General features: G+C 39.5%; 3 protein-coding genes and 1 non-coding gene across 5 annotated transcripts; 1 reads left to right on the plus strand and 3 right to left on the minus strand.

The window, feature by feature from the left end:
• The first annotated feature begins 57 nt into the window (after positions 1 to 57).
• On the plus strand, positions 58 to 4,177 carry LOC144082273 (motile sperm domain-containing protein 1-like). Its single transcript, XM_077609308.1, has 6 exons — positions 58 to 527; positions 1,825 to 2,094; positions 2,925 to 3,000; positions 3,096 to 3,328; positions 3,398 to 3,559; positions 3,633 to 4,177. Exons 2-6 carry the CDS (start codon positions 1,938 to 1,940, stop codon positions 3,662 to 3,664), a joined length of 660 nt encoding a protein of 219 aa, XP_077465434.1. The 5' UTR covers positions 58 to 527; positions 1,825 to 1,937; the 3' UTR covers positions 3,665 to 4,177.
• A 96-nt stretch (positions 4,178 to 4,273) lies between these two features.
• Positions 4,274 to 11,994, minus strand: LOC144082272 (P2R1A-PPP2R2A-interacting phosphatase regulator 1-like). 2 transcript variants are annotated; one of them, XM_077609307.1, is made up of 11 exons: positions 11,004 to 11,994; positions 10,819 to 10,930; positions 10,621 to 10,699; positions 10,503 to 10,556; positions 9,985 to 10,028; positions 8,746 to 8,800; positions 8,356 to 8,457; positions 6,897 to 6,982; positions 6,666 to 6,730; positions 6,036 to 6,132; positions 4,274 to 5,774 (listed from the first exon to the last, which is right to left on the minus strand). In XM_077609307.1, the coding sequence occupies exons 2-11, from the start codon at positions 10,908 to 10,910 to the stop codon at positions 5,633 to 5,635; spliced, it is 816 nt and encodes a 271-aa protein (XP_077465433.1). In that variant the 5' UTR covers positions 10,911 to 10,930; positions 11,004 to 11,994; the 3' UTR covers positions 4,274 to 5,632. The 2 variants fall into 2 exon arrangements, with proteins under 2 accessions (XP_077465433.1, XP_077465432.1); XM_077609306.1 differs by having other exon boundaries at positions 10,819 to 11,993.
• Positions 8,530 to 8,684, minus strand: LOC144083007 (small nucleolar RNA U109). The gene has a single exon (XR_013303442.1). It is a non-coding gene; the product is annotated as a small nucleolar RNA U109 (small nucleolar RNA).
• Positions 11,995 to 14,033: 2,039 nt separating the features above from the next.
• On the minus strand, positions 14,034 to 21,428 carry LOC144082642 (hypoxanthine-guanine phosphoribosyltransferase-like). The gene is made up of 9 exons (XM_077609923.1): positions 21,204 to 21,428; positions 17,849 to 17,955; positions 16,375 to 16,558; positions 16,226 to 16,291; positions 15,514 to 15,531; positions 15,340 to 15,422; positions 14,706 to 14,752; positions 14,554 to 14,630; positions 14,034 to 14,239 (listed from the first exon to the last, which is right to left on the minus strand). Exons 1-9 carry the CDS (start codon positions 21,228 to 21,230, stop codon positions 14,192 to 14,194), a joined length of 657 nt encoding a protein of 218 aa, XP_077466049.1. The 5' UTR covers positions 21,231 to 21,428; the 3' UTR covers positions 14,034 to 14,191.
• Positions 21,429 to 21,865: the final 437 nt, after the last annotated feature.

Below are 21,865 nucleotides of genomic sequence, written 5' to 3' on the forward strand. Positions count from 1 at the left end.
TTGGCTGAGTTGGCGTGCTAAAGACACGCCCCTCCCATGTCAAGTGTATATAAACTAGCAGCAACGAGGGCGACGTGGTTGTTTCGCTTTTACGTGCCCCGTTGCTGTTGCTCTGTAATACACGCAAATTGGCGTTTAATTTCTTTGTCGTTAATGCGTAGCTTCGTTGTCTTAGCGGTATAAATTACGTTTTCCACATGTACTTAGCCATTTCCTCAACCTAATGTGTGCTTGCTTAGTTGTTTGGCCCCTGATAAGTAACAAAATACCAATCTAATATGGCGTCAACCATCTTAATTAAACATGGTATTTTGTATTATGTATCGTATATTTAATGCATAAGCTAGTGCTCGTAGAGATTTCTTGTTTATCTCCTGACGTCTTAGCACGTTCTCGGGAGCTTTCCCACAATGCACCGCGAACGCTGCAGCTATTATTGACAAAGGAAAAAAAGGCTTGAAAGAAATAACAGCTTTCTGGATTCGGCGCGACAACCCATCGGTGGTGACATTAGCGATAAAATCGAGGTAATTCTTTATTTTCACGGTTGGTTGTTGTGAAAATCATCTCTTTCGTTGATTGAGTATGGCATTTTCCAAACAATTAGCATTTGGGTTGTCGTAGCAGGCTAGCCCCATAGCTTGAAATTTTTTTGACAATATAGCCATTCAGATGAAATGTCATCGGATTTCAAACATGTCTGGTTTATTAGCGAGTCTAAATATTGGGCTCGCCTAACACCTTTTTAAAATGAATAATTATAATACTGACATGAACGCTCGCGGTATATTTTAGCTTCGGAGCTTTCTTTACAGACGAAGAAGGACTGTACTTAATAGTATAACCATGACACATAAAGTGTAACTCGAAATCGTGAGGTTTTCGTAACGATAAAGAAGAATAAATATTATTTTGAGTGTTTTAGGGGCACTTTTGGTGGCGTTTCTACACTCCACTCGTGTTCGTGTTCACGCTCCACATGTAAACAGGATGTTGCAATTTGGATTGGATTGGATAGGATTGGATAACTTTATTCATCCCGTATTCGGGAAATTTCAATCCAATCCAATCCAAGAAAAGGCAGAGTTATAAGTTAGACAGTACAGTCAAAGGCCGCAGAACAACAAAGCAAATCATAGTCAATGGGATCACTTTAAAGGTGAAATGAACTCATCTTTTAAAAGAGACGCTGTACCATCCATGTCTAAAGTGTACTCATTTGTTTGCGCGGATGTTGGATGGGAAGATCTATATTTGTAATGTTTTGCAATCTAAGTTGACACTGTTGCCCAATGTGGTGTGTCCAAGCAATTCGCTTCAAAATAAAATTGAGCCAAAACAACATCATTATCAGAATAAAGAACTTTAGGAACCCTTTGTAATTCTGTTAGTTATATCACGTGAACAGCAAGCAATATTTGCATAGACTAAATATTACTAAAATGACTATATTGTTTGGTAGAGGGCAGGTGTCATGAAAACTCTGAATACGCACGCAACAGTTATAAAATGTTGGACATTTGTGGCACACAAAAACCCGTACGAACAAATACAACTGTCATAAGGCAATTATGTCACATATAAACCAAATTTAAAGTTTGTACAAGGCTTTTTAAACATGTTTATAGATGATGAAATGCTTGTTTTGACATGCGCCTCCAGTGGCAATATCCAGTATGTAAGTTTTTCCATTTATTTCTGGGACTCATTTCTCCCATATTGGAGGTTGCTAACTCTGTCAGTTGTCCATATTCACTTGTGAAGCACGAGTGGAGTGGAATTCATCATCACAAAGAGAAACCTTGGTGTCTCCCCTCTTCACAGTGCCATGCCATAGAATCCAAGAGCCTAGCGCCCAGTTTGACCGAGTTTCCGGAGTGAGGGAAGAGGGGGAGACTGTAGACGGGAGACGGAAAAGAGGATCTCAGTGGGGGCCAATGCAGCAGCAGCAGCATCGACAGCCTGAGCTGGTGGAAGGCAACCTTCCCGTGTTCGTGTTCCCCACTGAGCTGGTCTTCTACGCCGATGAGCAGACGTCTCACAAGCAAGTGCTCACCCTCTACAACCCTTATGAGTTTGCGCTCAAGTTTAAAGGTCAGTAGTGGGGCTGTGACAAAATCTGGATGTGCGATAACAGCAATTACTGCGGGTATCTCACCTTTTGTGATTGGATTTGGAACCCCACTTGCCTTTTTAAGACTCATTAAAACAATTCTCACTTGTACTCTGTTGTATTTAGTGTTTTGTTTGGAGGTTGAGCAGCTCCTGATACAAAAGCTTCTGATTCAAAGTGACTGTGTTTAGTTTAGTTTAAAAATTAAGGATTTGTGGTCCTGAAAAATTGCATTTGATTTAGCTTCTCGGGTGTGCTGGAGCCTATTTAGTGTTCAAACAGCCCATCATGCATGTTTTTGTGATGTGGGAGGAAACCGGAATACCCGTTGAAAACCCACGTAGGCCTAGGGAGAACATACAAACTCCACACAGGAGTTGAATCCAGGATCCCAGAACTGTGAGGTTGATGCGTTAACCACTCAGTCGCCGGATCACCCTACTTAATAATAATAATATATGAAATGTCTTTTTTGCATATTTTTTTCATGTTGTGGAGACCATTTCCCTTCCAAATATACCAATATTAGCTTTCTGAGATAAATCATATTTATTATGAATATTTTTCTTGGAAAATTAGCTTTTGGGAGTTTAAAAGCCAGAAAATGTCCAGTGAAATGATCGTCCGCACTCGTCGCTAACTTCAAACTGTTTTTAGCATCCGTTGCATTTTTGCTAGTCAGGCCTGTCATGAGATTGTTTTAATTTTCACAAAAATGTCCCCTTGAATGCACATGGATTGGACTCATATTTCCAATTAATATTTTTATTTTACTTTTTTTTTTTCTTTTTTCCCCTCTCCTCCCTCACAGTGCTGTGTACAGCGCCCAACAAGTACACCGTCGTGGACTCCACCGGAGCCGTCAAACCGCAGTGCTGTGTTGACATGTGAGCTTCTTACGTTTGCCAAATACGTAGTGGACAAAAATTGAGGAAGATACTGTGGGCGGCGATTTACCCAAATTTGCTCCCGTGCATTTCAGCGTAATCCGACTTCGAGACGTGCGGCCATGCCACTACGGGGTCTACGACAAGTTCCGCCTGCAGGTGTCGGAACAGAGCCAGCGCAAAGCCCTGGGTCGAAAAGAGGTGACGGCCACGCTCCGTCCGACGGCCGGGCAGGAGCCAGGCGGCGCTCGATCGCAAGATGACGAGCGGCGAGCCAAAGAACAGCTGGCGGACAGCGAGTTTTTTGAACAGACCGTGTTTCAAACAGGTAAGGATGGAAGTGAGGATCGCTCAATGGAGCCAATGAGGTGAAAATTTGACGGCGTTTGTTTCGTAGAGACCCGTCCTGTTGCTGGTGGCCCCAGTCTGTTGACGGTGCTACTGGGGCTTACGTGCGTGGCAGCCCTGATGCTCCCCACCTTGGGGGAGCAAGAATCCACTGTGCCTGTCTACCTCCACTTAAGTGTTAACAAGAAACTTGTAGCAGCTTACGTTCTAGGTGAGTACTTTTTTTTAATGTTCAAGAGTTGCGCTTCCTCAAGACTAAGGTGTTCTAAATGGTTTCATTTCAGGACTTCTCACAATGGTCATCCTACGCACATGAAGCGGAAGGGGGCATCTCGAAAATTCAGACATTGCCACGCGGCACCAGTTTCATTAGTTGACACAGGGAGGTTTTTCTTTCCCAGCGCGTCTTCGCTCCTGAAACGTTTCGAGTTTCAGTTTTCAAACGCAGGTTTGGGTTGGCGGCACAGCGATGTAAACAGACTTGCGGCATGTCCCCTGGGGAGGTTCCTCCCCTAGCAGGACGTGAAGAAAGTATGTATGTATGCCCCATGTTTCCTGTCCGTTGCTACGAGACTGAAGTGAGCACATTATGCATTTTACATGTACATAAAGCCATAGCAATTTTCTTATCATATTTAATTGTAACCAAAATATTGATGTTTTAAGTTGCCAGTGTAATGGAAGCTAGAATGCAGATATCTGCATGTATACGATCTGAATGATGATTTTTTTCCCTCCAGCAATCATGTCAAAAAGCCTTTTGCTCAGAATACTTGTATTATAAAAATGTTCCAAAAACATTTAATAAAGTGTCAGTCCATCAGCCTGACATCTTTGATTTTCATTAGTCTGAATAAATTTCATGAAATAATTTTCCAGTTGATCGCAGAAAGTATGCCAACGCTCTACAGATGGGACAAAAACATAACACGTAAAGAAATAATTTATTTCATCTTTGTTTGATATGAATGCAAACAAAAAAAAGCAGAAGTCGATTTGACACTGGGCACGAGTTTGGTAAGACCCCAAGATAAATCTCATGCCTTGACAGCTAGGCAAACTATTTCCAGCCCCCTCCTGTTCAAATTTTGGATCAAGTAAAATGACATTCAATTGTAGAACTGCAAACAAACCTTACTTCATGCTAAAAAAAAAAGAGGGCACAATGCCTTTAAAATAATTACAATCACATCCTTATTTGTACACAAAAGGGGCATAGGAGGGACTGTTGATCCAAAATCTAGGTGCAAAAGTCACAGTAAAGGCTTCATCTTGACATACTGTTGTTTCTACTCATTGGAGGTCACGTTAAACTCCACCCCCAAATAAACCATGAACACAGGCTGAAAACAAAACCCTGTGCAACAAGAACCACAGCAGGAACCGCAGCCTTCCATATAACAAAGCATCCGTGTCACTTGCGTGTTAACTGCGCTGGATGAAAATGACACTGACTGGGGATAGAACACTATCACCAATTTAATATAGATATATAATTTTTCTTTTTTTCCCCCCATAAATATTTTTTCCATAAGAAAAAGCATATCTGTACAACCACAGTGAGGCCTTTTGTGTTAAACACTTCCAGGACCACCTTGTGCCGCCTGCGATAAACTGCACGTTTTTTCATTCCGCCTCCTGGTAACACACAACGTGGCCAACGTCACACCACTTAAAAACATACAAAAACACCACAGTTAACACCTTTAAACCAAGGGAACAGTTCTGTCTACATACACCAGTAGTTTCCATCAATTCCTTTTTTTTTCCTCTCCCCTCCAATGCACGGTGTCGCCGTTAGTCTTCACGCCGACTTCAAACTAGACAAGCTATTCCGAGGACGAATACAATAACGGGGAACGGACGTCGCGGACAATAAGACAATAATAAATATCTTCTTCCAAAAAGGGTATGCACCAAGGCCCGTTGGACAAAATGGGGCGAGTAAGGGCAATCACAAATCCAAATGAGTTTTTGTCCAGTGCTTGGGTATGAGAGTGATGGCTACTACGAGTGTAAAACTACTGCCAGTGAAGCTGAGCTTCATCCATCCAAAGATTAGCAGCTAGTGCTCAGACATTTCACTCAGTCTGTCACTAGGTTTACCACTGCACACCATGCACCGCCACGCCCCCCCCACTTAAGACATATCTGGACAACCAGCAGCAATAGAAAGCACTTATTCCTCAAAGCATTGCTGAGAGGTGGACAGCCTGCAGGGAAAATGTGTCCACCCCCTAAGTGGAGAAGCATGTTTGAGACTTTCCATTCATCCGGCGCATTGTCACTTGGGAGACAAATCTGGGAGGGAAGCAAAGGGAGAGTTGCTGGAAGATGACGGGGACACTCCCTCCATTTTGCCGGGGGAGTCCGTGGACGAGCAGACGCTGCTCAGGCTGCCGTCCAACAATCCGTCCAGCGAGTGGCTGCGTGAGAACCGAATATTCAACAAGGGCAATCAACACGTTTCCCACACAAGACTAAAAGGTTTTAAATATTTTTTTCCCCTTGATGAATAAAATAACTTTTCATCAGCAATATTTATGCCTTACTTGGCTTTTTTGTGGATGTTTACACCATGATGTTGAGAAATTGAGAATACTTTTCCACAGCTCTTGTAATTGCAGTATCTTTAGTATTTGACTATTACTTGAATACAAATGAAATTTGGTTTGAGAAAATGTTACCAGGAGCCAAGATCCGAAAAGTTGGAGACGTCAGAGGACAGCATATTAGTGGTGCCTTGGAAAAGCCTTTTTGGCTGACTCTCCGTCTCCATCTCACCTGCACAGTAAAAAAAACAACTAGATTATATATCTTTCATGCACCAATTAGGATTTTTCCCATCAATGCTTTTATTACATTTGTGAGGACAGGGGTATCAGTAGGGTCAAGGGTCCAATTGTGGCCCGTGGGACAACAACTCTCTAATCTCTCAGGTTTCTAATAGTATTATTAGTGTAGGATTGATGTGTATTGCAATGGCCAAATATGTACATGTATACATATAAATAACTTTAAATGTATAGAATGAATTGAAGGATCATTTTGGGACAATAATTTAATTTGAATAGTAATAGATACAATGATTTTAAAAAGCTAATGAAAAAAAAAAAAGAATATAATACAATGAAATGAAGAATAAAGAACATTGCAGATAAGTTTGGCCTGCATATTTTGGATGACAATAAATCAAAGTGCTAATTGTGTCCACTGCATGTTGGTGTCAGGTTGTGTTTCACAACAATGAAACCTTGTTAAAGTGAGATCAGTTTGCAGTTCAAATGACTATTTCAACAAAATATTGAAATTCTTACCCTTGCGTTTAATAGGCCCAAGGATGCTAGCTCTGATGCAGTTGATAGGGCTCTGACTACGGCGACTGGAGGATAAAAATATGAACAGTACTTTAATGAATGTAGGCCAAATATAAAATACGCATGGCTGCAGCTGACAGAGACCTTAACCTAACTCTGTCATCCCACCCACTCAGTGTTGTTAAATTGGATGGAGTTGAAAAGTGGGAGATCACTCTAAACGAGACTCACCCAAAGCGTCGTGTTGGACTTGGTATCGGACTGGGGGTGAGGCCATTGCTGCTCACGAGGATTTGAAGTGAAGGCGAGAAGCACTGCTGCTCCCGACAAGTGACGCCAATTAATATGGCAGAGATGGGAAAACAAAAGTTATGGTCAGATTTGAGCAGTGCAAATCATTCTTTCACTGAAAGGTTGGATTTAACCTAAACTGGATGACTCTAGGGGAAATTGAGACATCTCTTTTAATCTATTCTCATGTAGTAAAATATTTTTGAACTACTTCATGGCAGCATAACTAAATATGTGTCATCGGATCTTTAGATTGGAAGGAGGCTTCGAGCAAAAAAGTAATACAGACAAAATTCTATAAATATCCAGTCCTTGTTTAAGTTCCCTTTGATAAGCAATTAAAATGGGTGAGCAAGAATGTGCACAAACATGACATTTTCAGACCAAAATTACTTCCAATTGGTCTTTATAACTATTGGTCATCACAAATTTTTGCTTGTCATATAAATCTTAAAGAATAATCACATTTTCAGCAGCAAAGGAAATTGTTCCGTGTGGTGAGGAGAACAAAGTCTAATTTTAAAATTTAGGTTTTATTACTAAAATAATGATATGCCATTTTGGGATTAACTAATACATAAGCATCCTCTACTGGTGAATGTGGGTACTTCTTGACCAGTTCAGCAGTCTTTAACATTTGAATTTCATTATTCTTGACTAAAATTTGAACCTGAATTTTCCTCAACTAAATGCAACTTATCACCCCATTTATCCACGTTCTCACAACTTTTAACTCACAATGTTAATGATTTCACATCTCTTAATCCCCCATAATATGAATGTACTTCAGAATAACCTATTAAAACACCCTAGCTAACTGTTGGGCTAACTAGCTAGCTTTCCATACAGAGTACGACAGGCTGAAGTCTTGCTAATCCTAATATCAAAGAAAGAGGAACACTCAATGGTTGCGTAATTCATGTAATGTTGCCAAGAAATAATTGTGTACTATATTTGTTTGGACAGTTGTGAAGAAATTTCCATGACATTTTGAGCAAGGCGGTCATTTGCTTGGTTCTCCCAGCATGTGTCATGTGTATGAAATGATAGGGGGAAAAAACTGGTTTGAGTATCAGATAAGAATAAGGCACCAACTAAATAGAATTCAAAACAGGAACGGTTGACTGACAATTTACTTCTATAATGGAAAGATTGTTGCAAGAATAGCAAGCCTCAGGATAGGCCTTCACATAACAGATTTTAATAAATCACTGTTTGTCCACAGGAGTCACAAAATGACTTCCTACTGGTTGCCATGCGGCATTCCATTTCCTAAATCCAATTTGGGTGATGAGGGGAAACAAGTTTAGTATAGAGTTGTTTCACGACACCCTTCATCTACTTAGCGGAAGTAAAATCGAATCACATGCATGTAAACAAACCAAAAGGTCGAGGCTACCTTTTTTCCAATCCCCCTGGTGGGAGACGGTGCGGGGGACACAGGCACGAAGTCGATGCGCTTCGGAGAAGATGACGCAGACTTCTCCAAATCATTGTCGCTCTACACGAAATATATATACACACAAGATAAACAGTACAAATTAGTCAGATAAAAAAAGAAAACTACCATGAATTATGTTGGAGTATTATACTACCGACTCAGTCTGACCTTGAAAGACTGGTGGCCCTGTTAACTCCCAAATACAGTAACTGTATTTTTTTTTCTTAATCTAGCATGTTAGTTTATGCTCACTCCACAAAGAGACAAGCGATGGACATAACATGCATTTAGGAAGTACAGCTAGGTGTTTATGTAAAGGAGAATAATGCCATAATAGAGCTTTCTTACCAAACTCAGACTTTCCTCCCATGACTGGCTTATTTGCATAGCAGCTTGAACTTCCCTGTTAGGACACAAAAACATCTGAACACTAAGAAGTGATTCAAACCTGTGACACAATCACTGCAGGCTGTTCAAACAGGCAAACATTGAAGCGGCTTGTGTAATCGCAAGAGTTCTTGTGTCAGCTTGGGAATGATTTGATTATGGCAAATTGCGTCGGTAATGTGTCCACTGATAGTTCCAGGAAAAAGAAAATCCATACACAGAGACGTGTGGTGATCCAACGACTACTCTGAATACTCACAATCTTGGTGGAATTCATTTTTCCTCCCAACTTTATCGAAATGAAAGGGTTCTGAATGCTTTGGTTAGATATTTTTGGACCCATTCTACTGCATACCGTACTGATTTCAGCTACATTGTTGCGCAAGGAAAACACATTTACCAATGAAAAAAATAATGTGACTAACAAAACATTGGCTACTCCAACCTGGAACACAGAGTACAAGTCCCCATGATAAATCCATTTAATCAATCATTTCCACCACAAATCACTGCTATCATCACTTTAGCTCTGCACTTAATGCTTTAAATAACAGTTTAACATTCCTAACAAGCACCTCAGTTTAAAGACAAGTTAAATATAGTCAAATAAAGCTAAAATTCAAACGGCTCTAATGACGACAATGTTCGCCAGAAAAGTAATGTGTATTGAGAGCTACCTATGCAGTCGACCAATACTACTTTGTAGTAGACAAGAAATAAGTAGTTGTACTATTACTACTACTACTTAAAAGTCCAGAGCAGTGCTGGTTATCTCAAGTATACTACAATCTACAAATAGTTAGTGAGCAAACACCTACTCATATGTTTTCCATATTTGTGGGTCATCCTTTATATTAATTAACTTAACATGTTAAATTTGCATGCCCTCCTTTAAGAGGTTGTGTAAACAATAAGTACAGTAATCCCTTGAATATTGTGGTTAATGTAGACCAGACATGGCCGCAATAATTTAAAAATCTCAAAGTAGGGTCACCCCTATTATAACTTTTTTTTCTTCAGGGCTGAGTCTTAGTAGTAAGCTTACGAGGTTCAGCGTGGATTTTGACATTTTTATGAACTTTAAAAATTAAATATTTTTTTTAAATAATTCATAGCGGGAAAAAAACGCAAAGTATTGAATTTGCGATCAGTGAAGACGTGATAATCGAGGGATTACTGTACTTCTATAAATGATCTTACCGCTCGTGCGCAGTTTCTCTGTTCATCACATCCACACCTTCTTCCTGTGACAACATACAAGTGTTACATTTTTACCAAATCTTGTCACATTTTTACCAAATCTTGTCACATTTTTACCAAATCTTGTCACATTTTTACCAAATCTTGTCACATTTTTACCAAATCTTGTCACATTTTTACCAAATCTTGTCACATTTTTACCAAATCTTGTCACATTTTTACCAAATCTTGTCACATTTTTACCAAATCTTGTCACATTTTTACCAAATCTTGTCACATTTTTACCAAATCTAGTTACATTTTTACCAAATCTAATCAACATAATCACGGACTTGAATGTTTATGTTCGAGTCTGATACTGCCAATCGATCAATTAATGACCGGAGGCTCTGCGAACTCCAAAATATTGCTATTGCATGTTTACAAAACACCATCGACCCCTACGGTTTCAGACGGGTGATGGTGGTCTAACATGCTTATGTTCCTACATGACCGGATGCATTGGGTCGTTTTCATACTCGTTTAATCTGATGAAGCCTGGTGCTGGGAACACGGATGGGCGAAGAGGGAATCTACAAAAAAAGTCAACAATCAATGACTCCGTTAGCAAAAAACACACAAAACTGTTTTTTTTACCATGTTGGGCCTGTTGACAACCGTTGTGCTATTTCGCCGGCTTCGCAAGATGTCTCTCTGGAACACTTGGGAATTATCACTGCAATGACACACTTGTTGTTATAGCCCCAGGGCTTAACACTCGAGAGGTCAGTGTTGGCGACACTGAGCTAAACATTTATGAGAAATAGATTCAGGGGAAATAGTTAACAAAAGAACCTTAGGCCATTAATCATGGGAGCACTGTTGGATCTTCTCAGATGTCCTTCGGTCTGAACTAAGGAAGATGGGCTGTCCAGGTCGAGCTCCATCTTTTCTTGTGATAGGACTCCTGAATTGTGCATCGTGCCGAGTTAACGAGGCAAATCTTTTTGCAATCCAAAAGGCCCTGTCGAAGCTGTTACATGTTTGCTCTTGTACGTGTCAACTGGACTCTCGCTTGAGGCAAAATCATCGATGAAGAAAGCGTGAAAAATGATGGAGGATGGAAAAAGGCTCAGGAGGGAGGCCCGTGTTCAGAACAACTCTGCCGCAGAGGAAACTTAACGTGGTCCAACAAAATGTGGTCGTCACTACAATTCCTTCCGACAAGATTGTTGGGGCATGACCGAGTTAGCAGCTTTCGTAACGATATGCGGCCAACTTTCCAGATGGATGCTTAGCATGCAATGGCGAAAGGCAGCACAATGACCACTAACTCGAGCTGATAGTTGCAAGAAGAGCGTCACCGCTGACTATAACTATGTCAATCGAATCTTAGTACGTTAAACAGTCGGGTCAGGGTGGCTAAAATGACCAACTAAACGTAATTTACACCAAACAAGTCTTACACAATTTTATCTCGAGATAACGCGCGGCCAACCTTTTCCTGTTAGCATGTTGCTCGTTAGCATTAGCCGATTCAACAGTCTAACAGCAAGCTACATTTAGCATTACGCCAATAGCCGTAATGCTCCGACCACAGAGCCGACCAAGTCACTCGTCATCAACTAAACACTTGCGTGGATATCGACGGCGGTCGATTTAACCAGGCTTTTTAGAATCAATATACGACGTGGAGTTACGTTATTCAGCTTCTGCTACACGCCAGACGGAAACCATTCGTATCTTCATTGTGCGCGGCATCACAAAACTTCACGCCCCATAATGTATTGCGGGTTGGCCAGCCTCCACTTGAAAAGACGTCAAAAAGACCAACTCTGTTTATACAATGCATTACGGTAATGCGTGGTTATCGCGCAGTGAAGCGTGATTATGAATCCTACGAAAGTGGCAATAGTCTCTCATCCAAGCAAAATGCGCCCTAGGCTACGAAAAGTAAATCGACATTGAGAATATGTAACACACTTCTACAAATGAAAGTATAATTAGGGTGAAATTTAGCTTATGGATTTTGCTTTTAGAAATGTGCCATCTCATTTAAGAAAATACGGCATTCCCGCCCGGATGACAAGGGGCGTGTTTTACAGTGTGGCAACCAATCGTGTTGCAAGGGTTCTGATTGAGCACCCAATCCAATCCGATTACTGTAGGGCGGTTCCGTAGCGTTAAACTGTCTCCATTAAAAAATAATAATAATAATAATAACGCCTTGGGTGCGATGGTTTCACATTAAAGTTTCAAACAACACGCTGATGTTTAAAATAAAGTAGAATAGTCCTATAATCTTGCAATCGTACCACTTCTGAGATCCACTCACCAAATCTGCTCTGATGTCATTTTTCAAAATAAAAGTACCTTTGTCGCAGGGGTGCTGGAGATTATTTCAGTCAACTATGGGCCTAAATTGGTTGCCAGCCAATCCCAGAGCACAATAGGACAAAAAACACGCACACACACAAATTATTATGAGGGAAAAAATCATAGTATAAATCATTTGGGGAGTACAACATTACATATATTCATCAAAATATTGTGCGCAATGTACATATTTTCTTAAACATCATACATTTTTTAAAGCTCCTTGACATCTTGAGCACAAATTGGAACTCTTATTAGCTGTTCCTATCTTGAATTTACAAATAATAATAATAATAATAATGATTTAATGGCTTGATAACCAGGTACTGTGGAAATCATCTCAAATCATCACACTGAGACTTTCACATTGGACTTCAGTCAACAAGTCAGTTTGTGCATATTTATTGAGCAGCACAGCAAAAGATGGCATACAGTGGTGGCAGCACTGATGGGTAGCTCTTGTAACAAGACAAAAAAAACAACGGAAACATTGAAAACATTGGTCAGGGCTGTCCAGGTAAAACAGGGGTGCCCAACTCTGGTCCCCGAGAGCCCCTATCCAGTCTGTTTTCTATGTCTCCCTCCACCAACAAACCTGAATGAAATAATCAGGATCGTTATCAAGCTTCTGGATAGCTTGCTGATGAGTAGATAATTGATTCATCTGTTTTAGAGGAGGGAAATATGGAAAAAAAGACTGGATAGGGGGCCCTCAAGGACTGGAGTTGGGCACCCCCGAGTTAAGAGTTTGAAAACTAAATGCATCTTTAGACTGCTCATTATTCAACTGACACATTCTACATTGGTGAGACTTTCTTCAGAAACAAAATAACAAGACACAAACATTTATTCTCAAACCACAAATTGAGTTTATGAAATGACTATTGAAATGTGGACATAAATATCATATAACTGTTATTGTCAGGTAAAAACAGAAGACAATTTTTGGGGGGCTGGGAGGTCAGCAATAGTATTATAATTTATATAAAATGATGCACTTTATTTTCGTCATTATTCTAACAGTAATAATAAAAAAATGGTGACAAAACACCCTTTCCAATACCGAATGTATTTTCAGTTTTTAATGTAACCAGTATTTCATTAATTCCCCAGTTTTTCTCATTCAACTACAGCCGCATCCAGTTTATCCTTGATTGTACCGAGAAATCTTAGAGTAGTACTAGGAAAGGTCACTTTTAATTTTGTGCACTATCAATTTAGAAAGTACTGGTGTTTGTATAATGAGGTTGTCCAGGTCATGCAGTCATCGGTAAAGCTTTAATTGATGCAACTTTAATATTTCTGTTTTTTGAATTTATTCTGGGTTCCTTTTTTTCCCCAGTTATGCACCAATCTACAGCAACTTTTTTCCATGAACACTTCTGCGATGAGGCTGATCAGAAAAAGTAACGATCTTGATTGAGAAATGTTGTTCAATAAACTTAAGCAGCATTACACACTCCAGCAATCATTGGGTCTGTAATAAATTAAACTAGTTTAAAATGTGTAATATGAATAAAATTGGATTTCTTGACCTTCCTCATAACATATCAAACAATTAACAAAACAAAAAAGTCATTTAAAAAACAATGCAAAAGTTAAACAGAAGAACCCAAATTGGTGCCTAGTTGGCTTTCAGAACTTTTAGAAAGGTCCGCGTAACATTCACACCATTGTCGTATACTTATAGTATCGAGTTGTGGATTTATATTTTGCTGTACATTCTTTTTCTGAGGTGGAAAAAAAAAGCTCAAGTTCCAAAATTGGCAGGTACTGGCAATACGGAGGGAACAAATATAGGCAAACTTAAAAAATAAAACCAGCCATCCCCCCAAAAATATAAAGGTGCTCTTCATGCCTTGTATTTCTCTTTCCCTGTCTCGCTAATGACGCAGATATGCTGAAACAATAAAGAAGCCAACAATTAAAAACTGAAAAAAAAATCATTATACAAGTATAATGAAGTGAATTTAAAGTGAAAAATGAAGTTTACTTTTGGTATTTAAGATTAAATAACTGTGCAAGTGGCGCATAATGACAATAACTAGATTCTTTACAGTATTAACTGCTATTTCGTTATTCACATTGTCTTTTTATAAAGATATCTGTCCGAGATAAACAGTATTGGAGCTTTTTGTAAACAAATGTGGTTAGCTAAGATTAAAGTAAATGGTCATCTGCGGCATATTTCATCAATAGAAATAGGATACTCACATTTAGGTCTCTGAAGTATTCGTTGTAGTCTAGTGCGTATCCCACCACAAATTTGTCAGGAACCTCAAAGCCTATAACTGGAATACAGAAGCCAAATTGACCAGGCTCGTCATTTCACAGTAAAACATTTTCAACAAAAAGTTATAACTCACAGTCTGGTCGATAGCCAACACTTCTTGGTGTCCTTTTCACCAACAAACTGTTAAAAAAAAACTTTGCTTAAAGAGGATTCACGAAACGATTGTTTAGTTTTTTGGAATTATAATAGTTGTTTAAGCAAAGTAGTACTTTTTTGTGGTTTGCACTGTGTCTCCTTCCAAATTTAAATGGATTATATATCTGTAAGTGTCAATGGCAGTAAACGAGTTAAAGGCATAAAGTAATGAAATAATACAGAAGTATAAAAACACTGCAGCAAAACATAACATTTAAATGCGCTTTTTTCTGCTTAATACATTTTCAGTATCGCATCGGGACGTGATATTGGGAGAGCTTAAAAAAATCCGGTGACTCCGTTTCACATCCAAAAACATGTGATCACTACATTGCTAGTTTGTGACAAAGTGACACGATTTTAAATGTACAGTAATTGCCAGTATATGTATTTAATAACTGACTGTCTGGGTTGAGATTAGAATTTTTTTCCAAGTCTTAAACATGTGAAGCATAACATTTGACCCTAAAAATGTAAGTTTGTTGTACTTTATTTTTTGTCAGCAGTCACATGCTAAAAAACTGAATCTAATTTCAGCATATGGTAGGCTTTTGCAATCATTATTGTATTACCTTGCTACTTTAACCATTTTAGGATTGTACTGCTTGAGAAGTTCCAATAAAGTCTTCATTGTCTTCCCAGTGTCGATAATATCCTGAAAGACATCACCACAGAAGTTCAGATTGAATGTTTGTTTTTTCCAAGTAAAAAGCTGAATGTAATAATATGCGTATGTATGGACATACCTCAACAATCAGCACATTCTGTGAAAAAGAAAGGAAGTTGAATTAAATGGGATAATAATAATGCATTAGATTAACGTGGTTCTAAGGACACACAAATGCGCTTAATATTGCATTATTATTTCACTTCACAACAGAAAGTGGTAAACTACTATTGTAGCCACAGCTGCAGTCTGACAAAAGCGACATTGGCCATTTTGACCATGATCAACCACTCAAATAGGCAAGTAGGGTGAAATATCTTGGCCAACTACGAGGGAAAGACGGATCGAACCCTTGATCCCGCAATCAGTGGGCCTGCGGCAGATTTGAACATTTTTATCTTGGTACTTTATCTTTATTAGTCCATATACATCACAGAGTACTATAGGATAGTGGTGGGAAAACCGGTGCTCAAGGGGCGCCGTGGTTGCAGTTTTTTGGTTCAACCAATCCAGCAGTTTAATTTTAACCAATGAGGTTTCTGTGGAAACAAGAAGCACCTCACTGGAATCCACTAATTGGGGGAAAAGGTGAAATCTTGCGAATTAAAACGGAAATCCGCACCAACCTTTGTGGAATTGCTTGCCCTCCTTTATCTAGAAGAGTTTCCAATTCATTGTCAAGCCCAAAAAATAAAACTTCACTTAACGTAACTTGTAACATTGCATTCCACGGGAGAGCTGCTTTTTTCAAGTCTTGATTAACCACTGAGTTCAAAAGATGGAGCACTGACCTTGCCTGTCAGCGTTGACAAGTCATCTCCTCCAATAACCTTGATTTCTCCTGTTGACTGGTCATTCTTTACAAATAGGAAACAAGCAAACTCATTGCAGTTTAAAAATGTGATTTTTCAACAAACTAAAACCCATAAAAATGAATTACACAGTAGCTCTTGAGGCGAATGAAGTCCACTGTCATCGGGATGGACTTATCGCTGTTTCTGTTCAGAGCCTTGATGTAGTCCAGGAGATCTGCAAAGAACTTGTAGCCTCCCTTCAGCACACAAAGCGCAACAATGTGGTGCCCTCCCATTTCCTTCATAATCTCCCTGGCCAATCGCTCTGTCCTGGGATCACATGGGGAGAGCGAACAAGACAGTGGACCGTTCAGTTTTCTGCTGTGGTCAGCAGTGGAATCCATTTATTTTTGATTCTGTCAGGGAACAGTGGCTCACTTTCGAGCTCAGCTATAGTCCGGTTACATTTCACCAAATGTAACTTACGGAAACTATGCATATGAGAGTTAACGATAGATCAAGAGATTATCGGCGCCGATATTTAGACATTAGACGTGTATCGGCCTTTCTTTAACTCGACTGGCCGATATGAAGAAACCAATTCAAAACTGGGTTGTTTCGGCTCAGATGCAGCCGAGCTTCTATTCTTTCTCTCTCTCTTGCCAGGTGTGTCCTGCTCTATTCACAGCCACCTCTATCATGAACGACCTCTAAGAGCTGCTCTTTAAGTCAATTGTCACATGAAGAGGCTTGCCACTGCTATGCTTTAATTCGGCACCTTTTGTTGATAATGAGATGCATCTCAGCTCGTGACCGGACGTTTGGTCGCCAGACGTTTGGTCGCGGACGTTTGGTCGCCGGTTGTTTGGGTCCGGGCGACCAAACGTCCGCGACTAAACGTCCGCGACCAAAAGTCCGGCGACCAGAAGTCCGGCGACCAAAAGTCCGGCGACAAAACAAGGTAAAACAACACGGTCTACACATCAATAAAAGCCAACAATGGCCATGAGCAGTTTCACTGAGCCGACGTGCGAGTGTATAAGAGTTTGTATGTACATGAGTTGTCCCCTTAGGAAGGGACGTCAGTCAGGGTCTTAACAAGTTCTCCAACAAAACACAATAAAAGTACGGGACATTTGGAGCTTTTCTTTAGCCTAATAAATAAATAGGCATTAAGTATGACAAAATAATAATTTGCAGTTTGTATTTAGGGAATTTGAGCAACAATTTTAAATGGTAATTATCAATAACCTTCCGGGCGACCAAAAGTCCGGCGACCAAACGGCCGAGTTCCGTCTCAGCTGCCCTCCCTCCGAACTTCGTGCCGAGTGAGCCATATACAAAAGTGTTTGATTTAATAAAGTTCAACAAGTCAGTGTTTGCATTATTTGAATTTTTTTAAACACTTTTACTGCAAATAAATATCAGTTATCGGCATCCTCTCTGACTACTAATAATCGGTATCGGTCCTGAAAAACCCATATTGGTCTGTCGATCTGTAATGGTAACGTTTTCAAATCCAAACAAATTTACAAACTATCCATGATTTTTAGAAATTAAGACAGACATGAACCAATCATACTGTTTCAACAATTAAAAACATGGCCAGTCTGTTCGCACCTGTCCAAAATGAGTCCATGTGGGATGTAAACCCGCTCCAAGTCACATGCATAGTGCCTTGGTATGCAGAACAGGTCCAGGTCATACCCTTGCTCCTCATCAGTGATCTGAAATGAAGTAAGAAACAGGTTTGTTACCCAACTTTACATTAATCTGATGAAAGAGCAATACTACAAGACAAGATGACAAGGTAATTATTATAGCTTAACTTTCCCAAGAAAAAGGTCCAACTGCAAACGCATTCAGACCTTCCTCAAGCTCAAATGATCATGATCATCAAGCATCTTATTGTACTGAAGCATTTACATTTAAGGTAAGGCATTCTAAAAATGTCTGGATTTTCTTCAACAGCAGCCACTATAAGATACCCAGACCACAACAGCTATATAGATTTACTTGAAAATCCTATACAATGTTTCCTGTATTTTGTCAAATCCTCTCCAAATTCTGCACAAGTGTTGGCCTGATGACATAATTTGTGTCATGTGAAAGCTGCCAAGTGGGCGCTGATCTTGAGGTACCTCAAGAATAATAAAACAATTTTTGAATAGAATCGAGCGGTCGCAAGCAGAGTAAAAATACTGAATAGAATACTGTGAGTAATTTAGGCCATGAGTTAGAGAAATGTGTAATGTGTGTTCTAAAGAAACATGGTTAAGAGAAAGTGCCGCACAATTAAGGCAGATGAGAACGCACAAAAAGCTTGCCCATCTGTTTGGGCAACAGACAACGATTAAACGGGACAGATGTTCCTCAAGGTCACATGAGTCGGGGGATTTTTTTTCCCCACTCGCACAATGTGACGTGAACTCAGTACAATACAACCTTGAAGTTTGTACAGGCAAATTATGTGAAGTTATCCAAAATTTGAAAACATAATACAGGTTTTACAACTATAAATTAACTTGTTAACATTTTGTATCATTTTATTATATTTTGGGAGGAAATTTATGTATACTTTGCTTCTGTTCCACTTAGCTCGGCATTACATAAAGCAACATACAGTATGAAATTTGATGCGGACTAAAAAAGTGCAGGCATTGATAAAAATAGCACTGGTGAAATGAATGGATGTTTGAATACGATAACCAAGACCCAGTTAGTCCAAAGAATTTGCTGTGTAGATGGAATTTTTCAATTTACAGACTTGTTATTTTGCATGTTTAAGTTTGTATTCAATTTACCAATTTGAAGATCCACACGAAACTTGGACCACAAAAACCGATGAAGAGAGTTATCTCAGAAGATTAAAAAGTGAGCAGTTTGATATTCATGAGACAACAGTTGTATTTGTGATTCCGGATTTAGATTTAGTGGGACAACCCTCCCCGGATGAGTCCAAAACAGCAAAATGGATTACATATTGAAATATAAAGTATGTGGAAAGAAGAATTTAAAGGGCAAATCCAAGTTCAAGGTACTCATTGCACAAACGGACTTCCTGGAAAACCACAAACAAGGACGCCAATAATTTGTCCCCATGCAAACTGATAAAAGTCAGAGCCTCACAATAAAGTTGCGCGTAATTTTTTTAGCATTGATTACTTATTTCATATTTAGTTGAATTGATGAACTGATTTTTTAAACAAAGACTGATCCAAATCCTGTTCAATATACAGTTTTTTAAAATGTATTTATTAATTAGGGACTGCACAAATATTCATGGTAATTACCATATGTAAGATTGTAGCCAAGGGCTAATTTCCATCTTTAGTCCCTTATGTAGGTTGAAGATAAATGATGACACATACTAGACACATATACAGACAAATTATATAAGAAGCTTCTGAATGCTGTCTGGAGAAGGCAGCAATCAAATGTGAGAACATGTAAGTTTGCCTGAGGAAAATACCTCAGAAAAGAGCAAATTTTATGACAACTAAAGCGTTTGCCTCTCAAAGACCAGTTCAACAAGATACCAATTTTTTCCAGGCCCATTTTATTACATAATAGGGATGTTACAATATATTGATGCAGTGATATATCGTAATACCTTATATTATCGATAAGTTCCCGCCAAGTATCAATATATTGCTTTGAAAACAAGAATACAACTGGTTGCTTCAAAATTTTTCCACAAAATTAGTATTTATGTTAACTCATTAGCTGCCATTGATTGCGAGAAGCATGGAATTCATTTTAAATGTTCATTTGCTACAAAAAAAAAGAATTGGACATACAGGGAGTTAAGAAAGACACCATTTGTTGAGAAGAATGTTGCAATAATTGAGCATCGCTGAATTTATTTACAGAAATGTTCGACGGTAATATTCTCTTAAGACGTATTAACACGTGGCCTGTTTGGTCCAGGGGAACAGTTTCCGTGCAAATACGTAGGTTTGTTGTCAAATCATGGGTCGCTTCCAAAAAATTAAATGTGAAAATGAACGGCACCAAAAGAGTCAGTTTTTTGACAGAAATTAGATTTTTTTTTTAATTAGTTGTATTGTACCATATCTGGTATTGATTTCCAGATCCATGTAACTATACATTTCGTTCACCATAATTTTAGATAATTATTATTGTGAGCCTTGTATCGGCAAGGTCACCACGCTTCTTCATTTACATGTATTATTTATCAATATTATTTCTATTATAAGTGATTACACAGACATGGTTTGATGTGTTTGTAAAGCATGAAATAATATTAATAATTTATATTTTTATTGGCAGCCTGGCACAGTAGTGGATAGCACGTCGGCCTCACAGTTCTGGAGTCAAGAGTTCGATCCCAGGTCGGTCCAAACTGTGTGGAGTTTCCATCTTCTTATGTGGGTTTTCTCTGGGTACTCCGGTTTCCTCCCACATCCCAAAAACATGAAGAGTAGGCTAGGTTGAAGACTCTAAATTGCCCCTAGATATGAGTGTGAATGTGAATGATTGTCCATCTCATTGTGCCCTGTGATTGGCTGGCCACCGTTTCGGGGTGTCCCACGCCTGGTGGCCGTAATTAGCTGGGATAGGCTCCAGCACCCCCTGCAACCCCTGTGAGTACAAGTGGTTCCGAAAATGAATGAATGTATTTTCAATTTTGTAAATGTGTCATCTTACGGTATCCCTCTGACTATTAAATATCACAAAGTTGCATTTCCTCACGTTATTTGTATTTTTTTTTGCGGGGTCAGGGTCACACGAATGTGGCGATCAAAACAAAATATTTAAAAAAATCTCCTGCACTGAGTCACGTACATAAAACACGGCGTTTACGTTCGTATTAACGCTGAGAAAACTTTGTAGGGTACAAAACGAAGCGGTTACCAAAACGAATTCGCGCAGGAACAGAGAGAGCGTCAAGTGTGCCCATATGTGTACGAGCATGCCCACCCACATCATGCTTTCTGTAAGGACGACCTACCACAATACACTGGCCAGATGTCGCCATGTCTGTTCCCGTCGAGCTTCCCTTTAATGTAGTATCTCGCTCCCCGTTACGGAGGAAGGGAGGAACATAAAATCACAATTCCTGGGTAACAGTCTCGTCTGACAGCTCACATGGAGAAGCTAGCTGCGACACAACGTTTCGTTTACCCTTCCGGCTCACACTCTTGCAGAATGTTTCCCCTCCAGTCCAGTCAAGCGCAAGAGGCGTTGTCAGGATGACGTAAAACTCCTGCGACCAATCAAAGGGAAAGACTTCAGAAGGCCCGCCCACTTTTACAAACGTTCACTAAACTACTCGTGGTAACTGGCTCCAGACGGTCAAGATTCCCTTTGTTTATTACAAAAAATGCCCCTTTCTTTCCAAATTCCTACATTTTCTTTGTACAGCTACTACTTGTTAATTACCACTATTCATTAATGTTCAACACCGCGGTTCACGGGGTGCTGGAACTACACTCTAGACTGGTCGCCAGTCAGTGGAAGGGCAAAAATACCATTACCACCCAGTGGGAATCGAACCCACACGCCAAGTCAGGCAAAAGTCACCGCAACATTAAAGCACGTACATATCACTAAAAGTCATTTGTAAGAGGGGAAAACTAACAATATGCATACTTTACATCAGGTAAAAATTGG

This window comes from Stigmatopora argus, chromosome 9, assembly GCF_051989625.1.
Source record: "Stigmatopora argus isolate UIUO_Sarg chromosome 9, RoL_Sarg_1.0, whole genome shotgun sequence".
Lineage (NCBI taxonomy): Eukaryota > Metazoa > Chordata > Actinopteri > Syngnathiformes > Syngnathidae > Stigmatopora > Stigmatopora argus.

Bases quoted from the DNA above. Each gene is read 5' to 3' on its own strand.
- LOC144082273 (XM_077609308.1), top strand. From the start codon at position 1,938: ATGCAGCAGCAGCAGCATCGACAGCCTGAGCTGGTGGAAGGCAACCTT. The intron at 2,095-2,924 runs GTCAGTAGTGGG...CCTCCCTCACAG, and splicing joins GTTTGCGCTCAAGTTTAAAG to TGCTGTGTACAGCGCCCAAC. The intron at 3,001-3,095 runs GTGAGCTTCTTA...CGTGCATTTCAG, and splicing joins CCGCAGTGCTGTGTTGACAT to CGTAATCCGACTTCGAGACG.
- LOC144082272 (XM_077609306.1), bottom strand. From the start codon at position 10,943: ATGCACAATTCAGGAGTCCTATCACAAGAAAAGATGGAGCTCGACCTG. The intron at 10,557-10,620 runs GTAAAAAAAACA...CTTTTTTTGTAG, and splicing joins TTGTCAACAGGCCCAACATG to ATTCCCTCTTCGCCCATCCG. The intron at 6,983-8,355 runs GTAGCCTCGACC...TGTCGGGAGCAG, and splicing joins CCAGGGGGATTGGAAAAAAG to CAGTGCTTCTCGCCTTCACT.
- LOC144082642 (XM_077609923.1), bottom strand. From the start codon at position 21,230: ATGGCGACATCTGGCCAGTGTATTGTG. The intron at 16,292-16,374 runs GTAATTCATTTT...CTATTTGTAAAG, and splicing joins TTCGCCTCAAGAGCTACTGT to AATGACCAGTCAACAGGAGA. The intron at 14,753-15,339 runs GTAATACAATAA...TTTTTTTAACAG, and splicing joins AAAATGGTTAAAGTAGCAAG to TTTGTTGGTGAAAAGGACAC.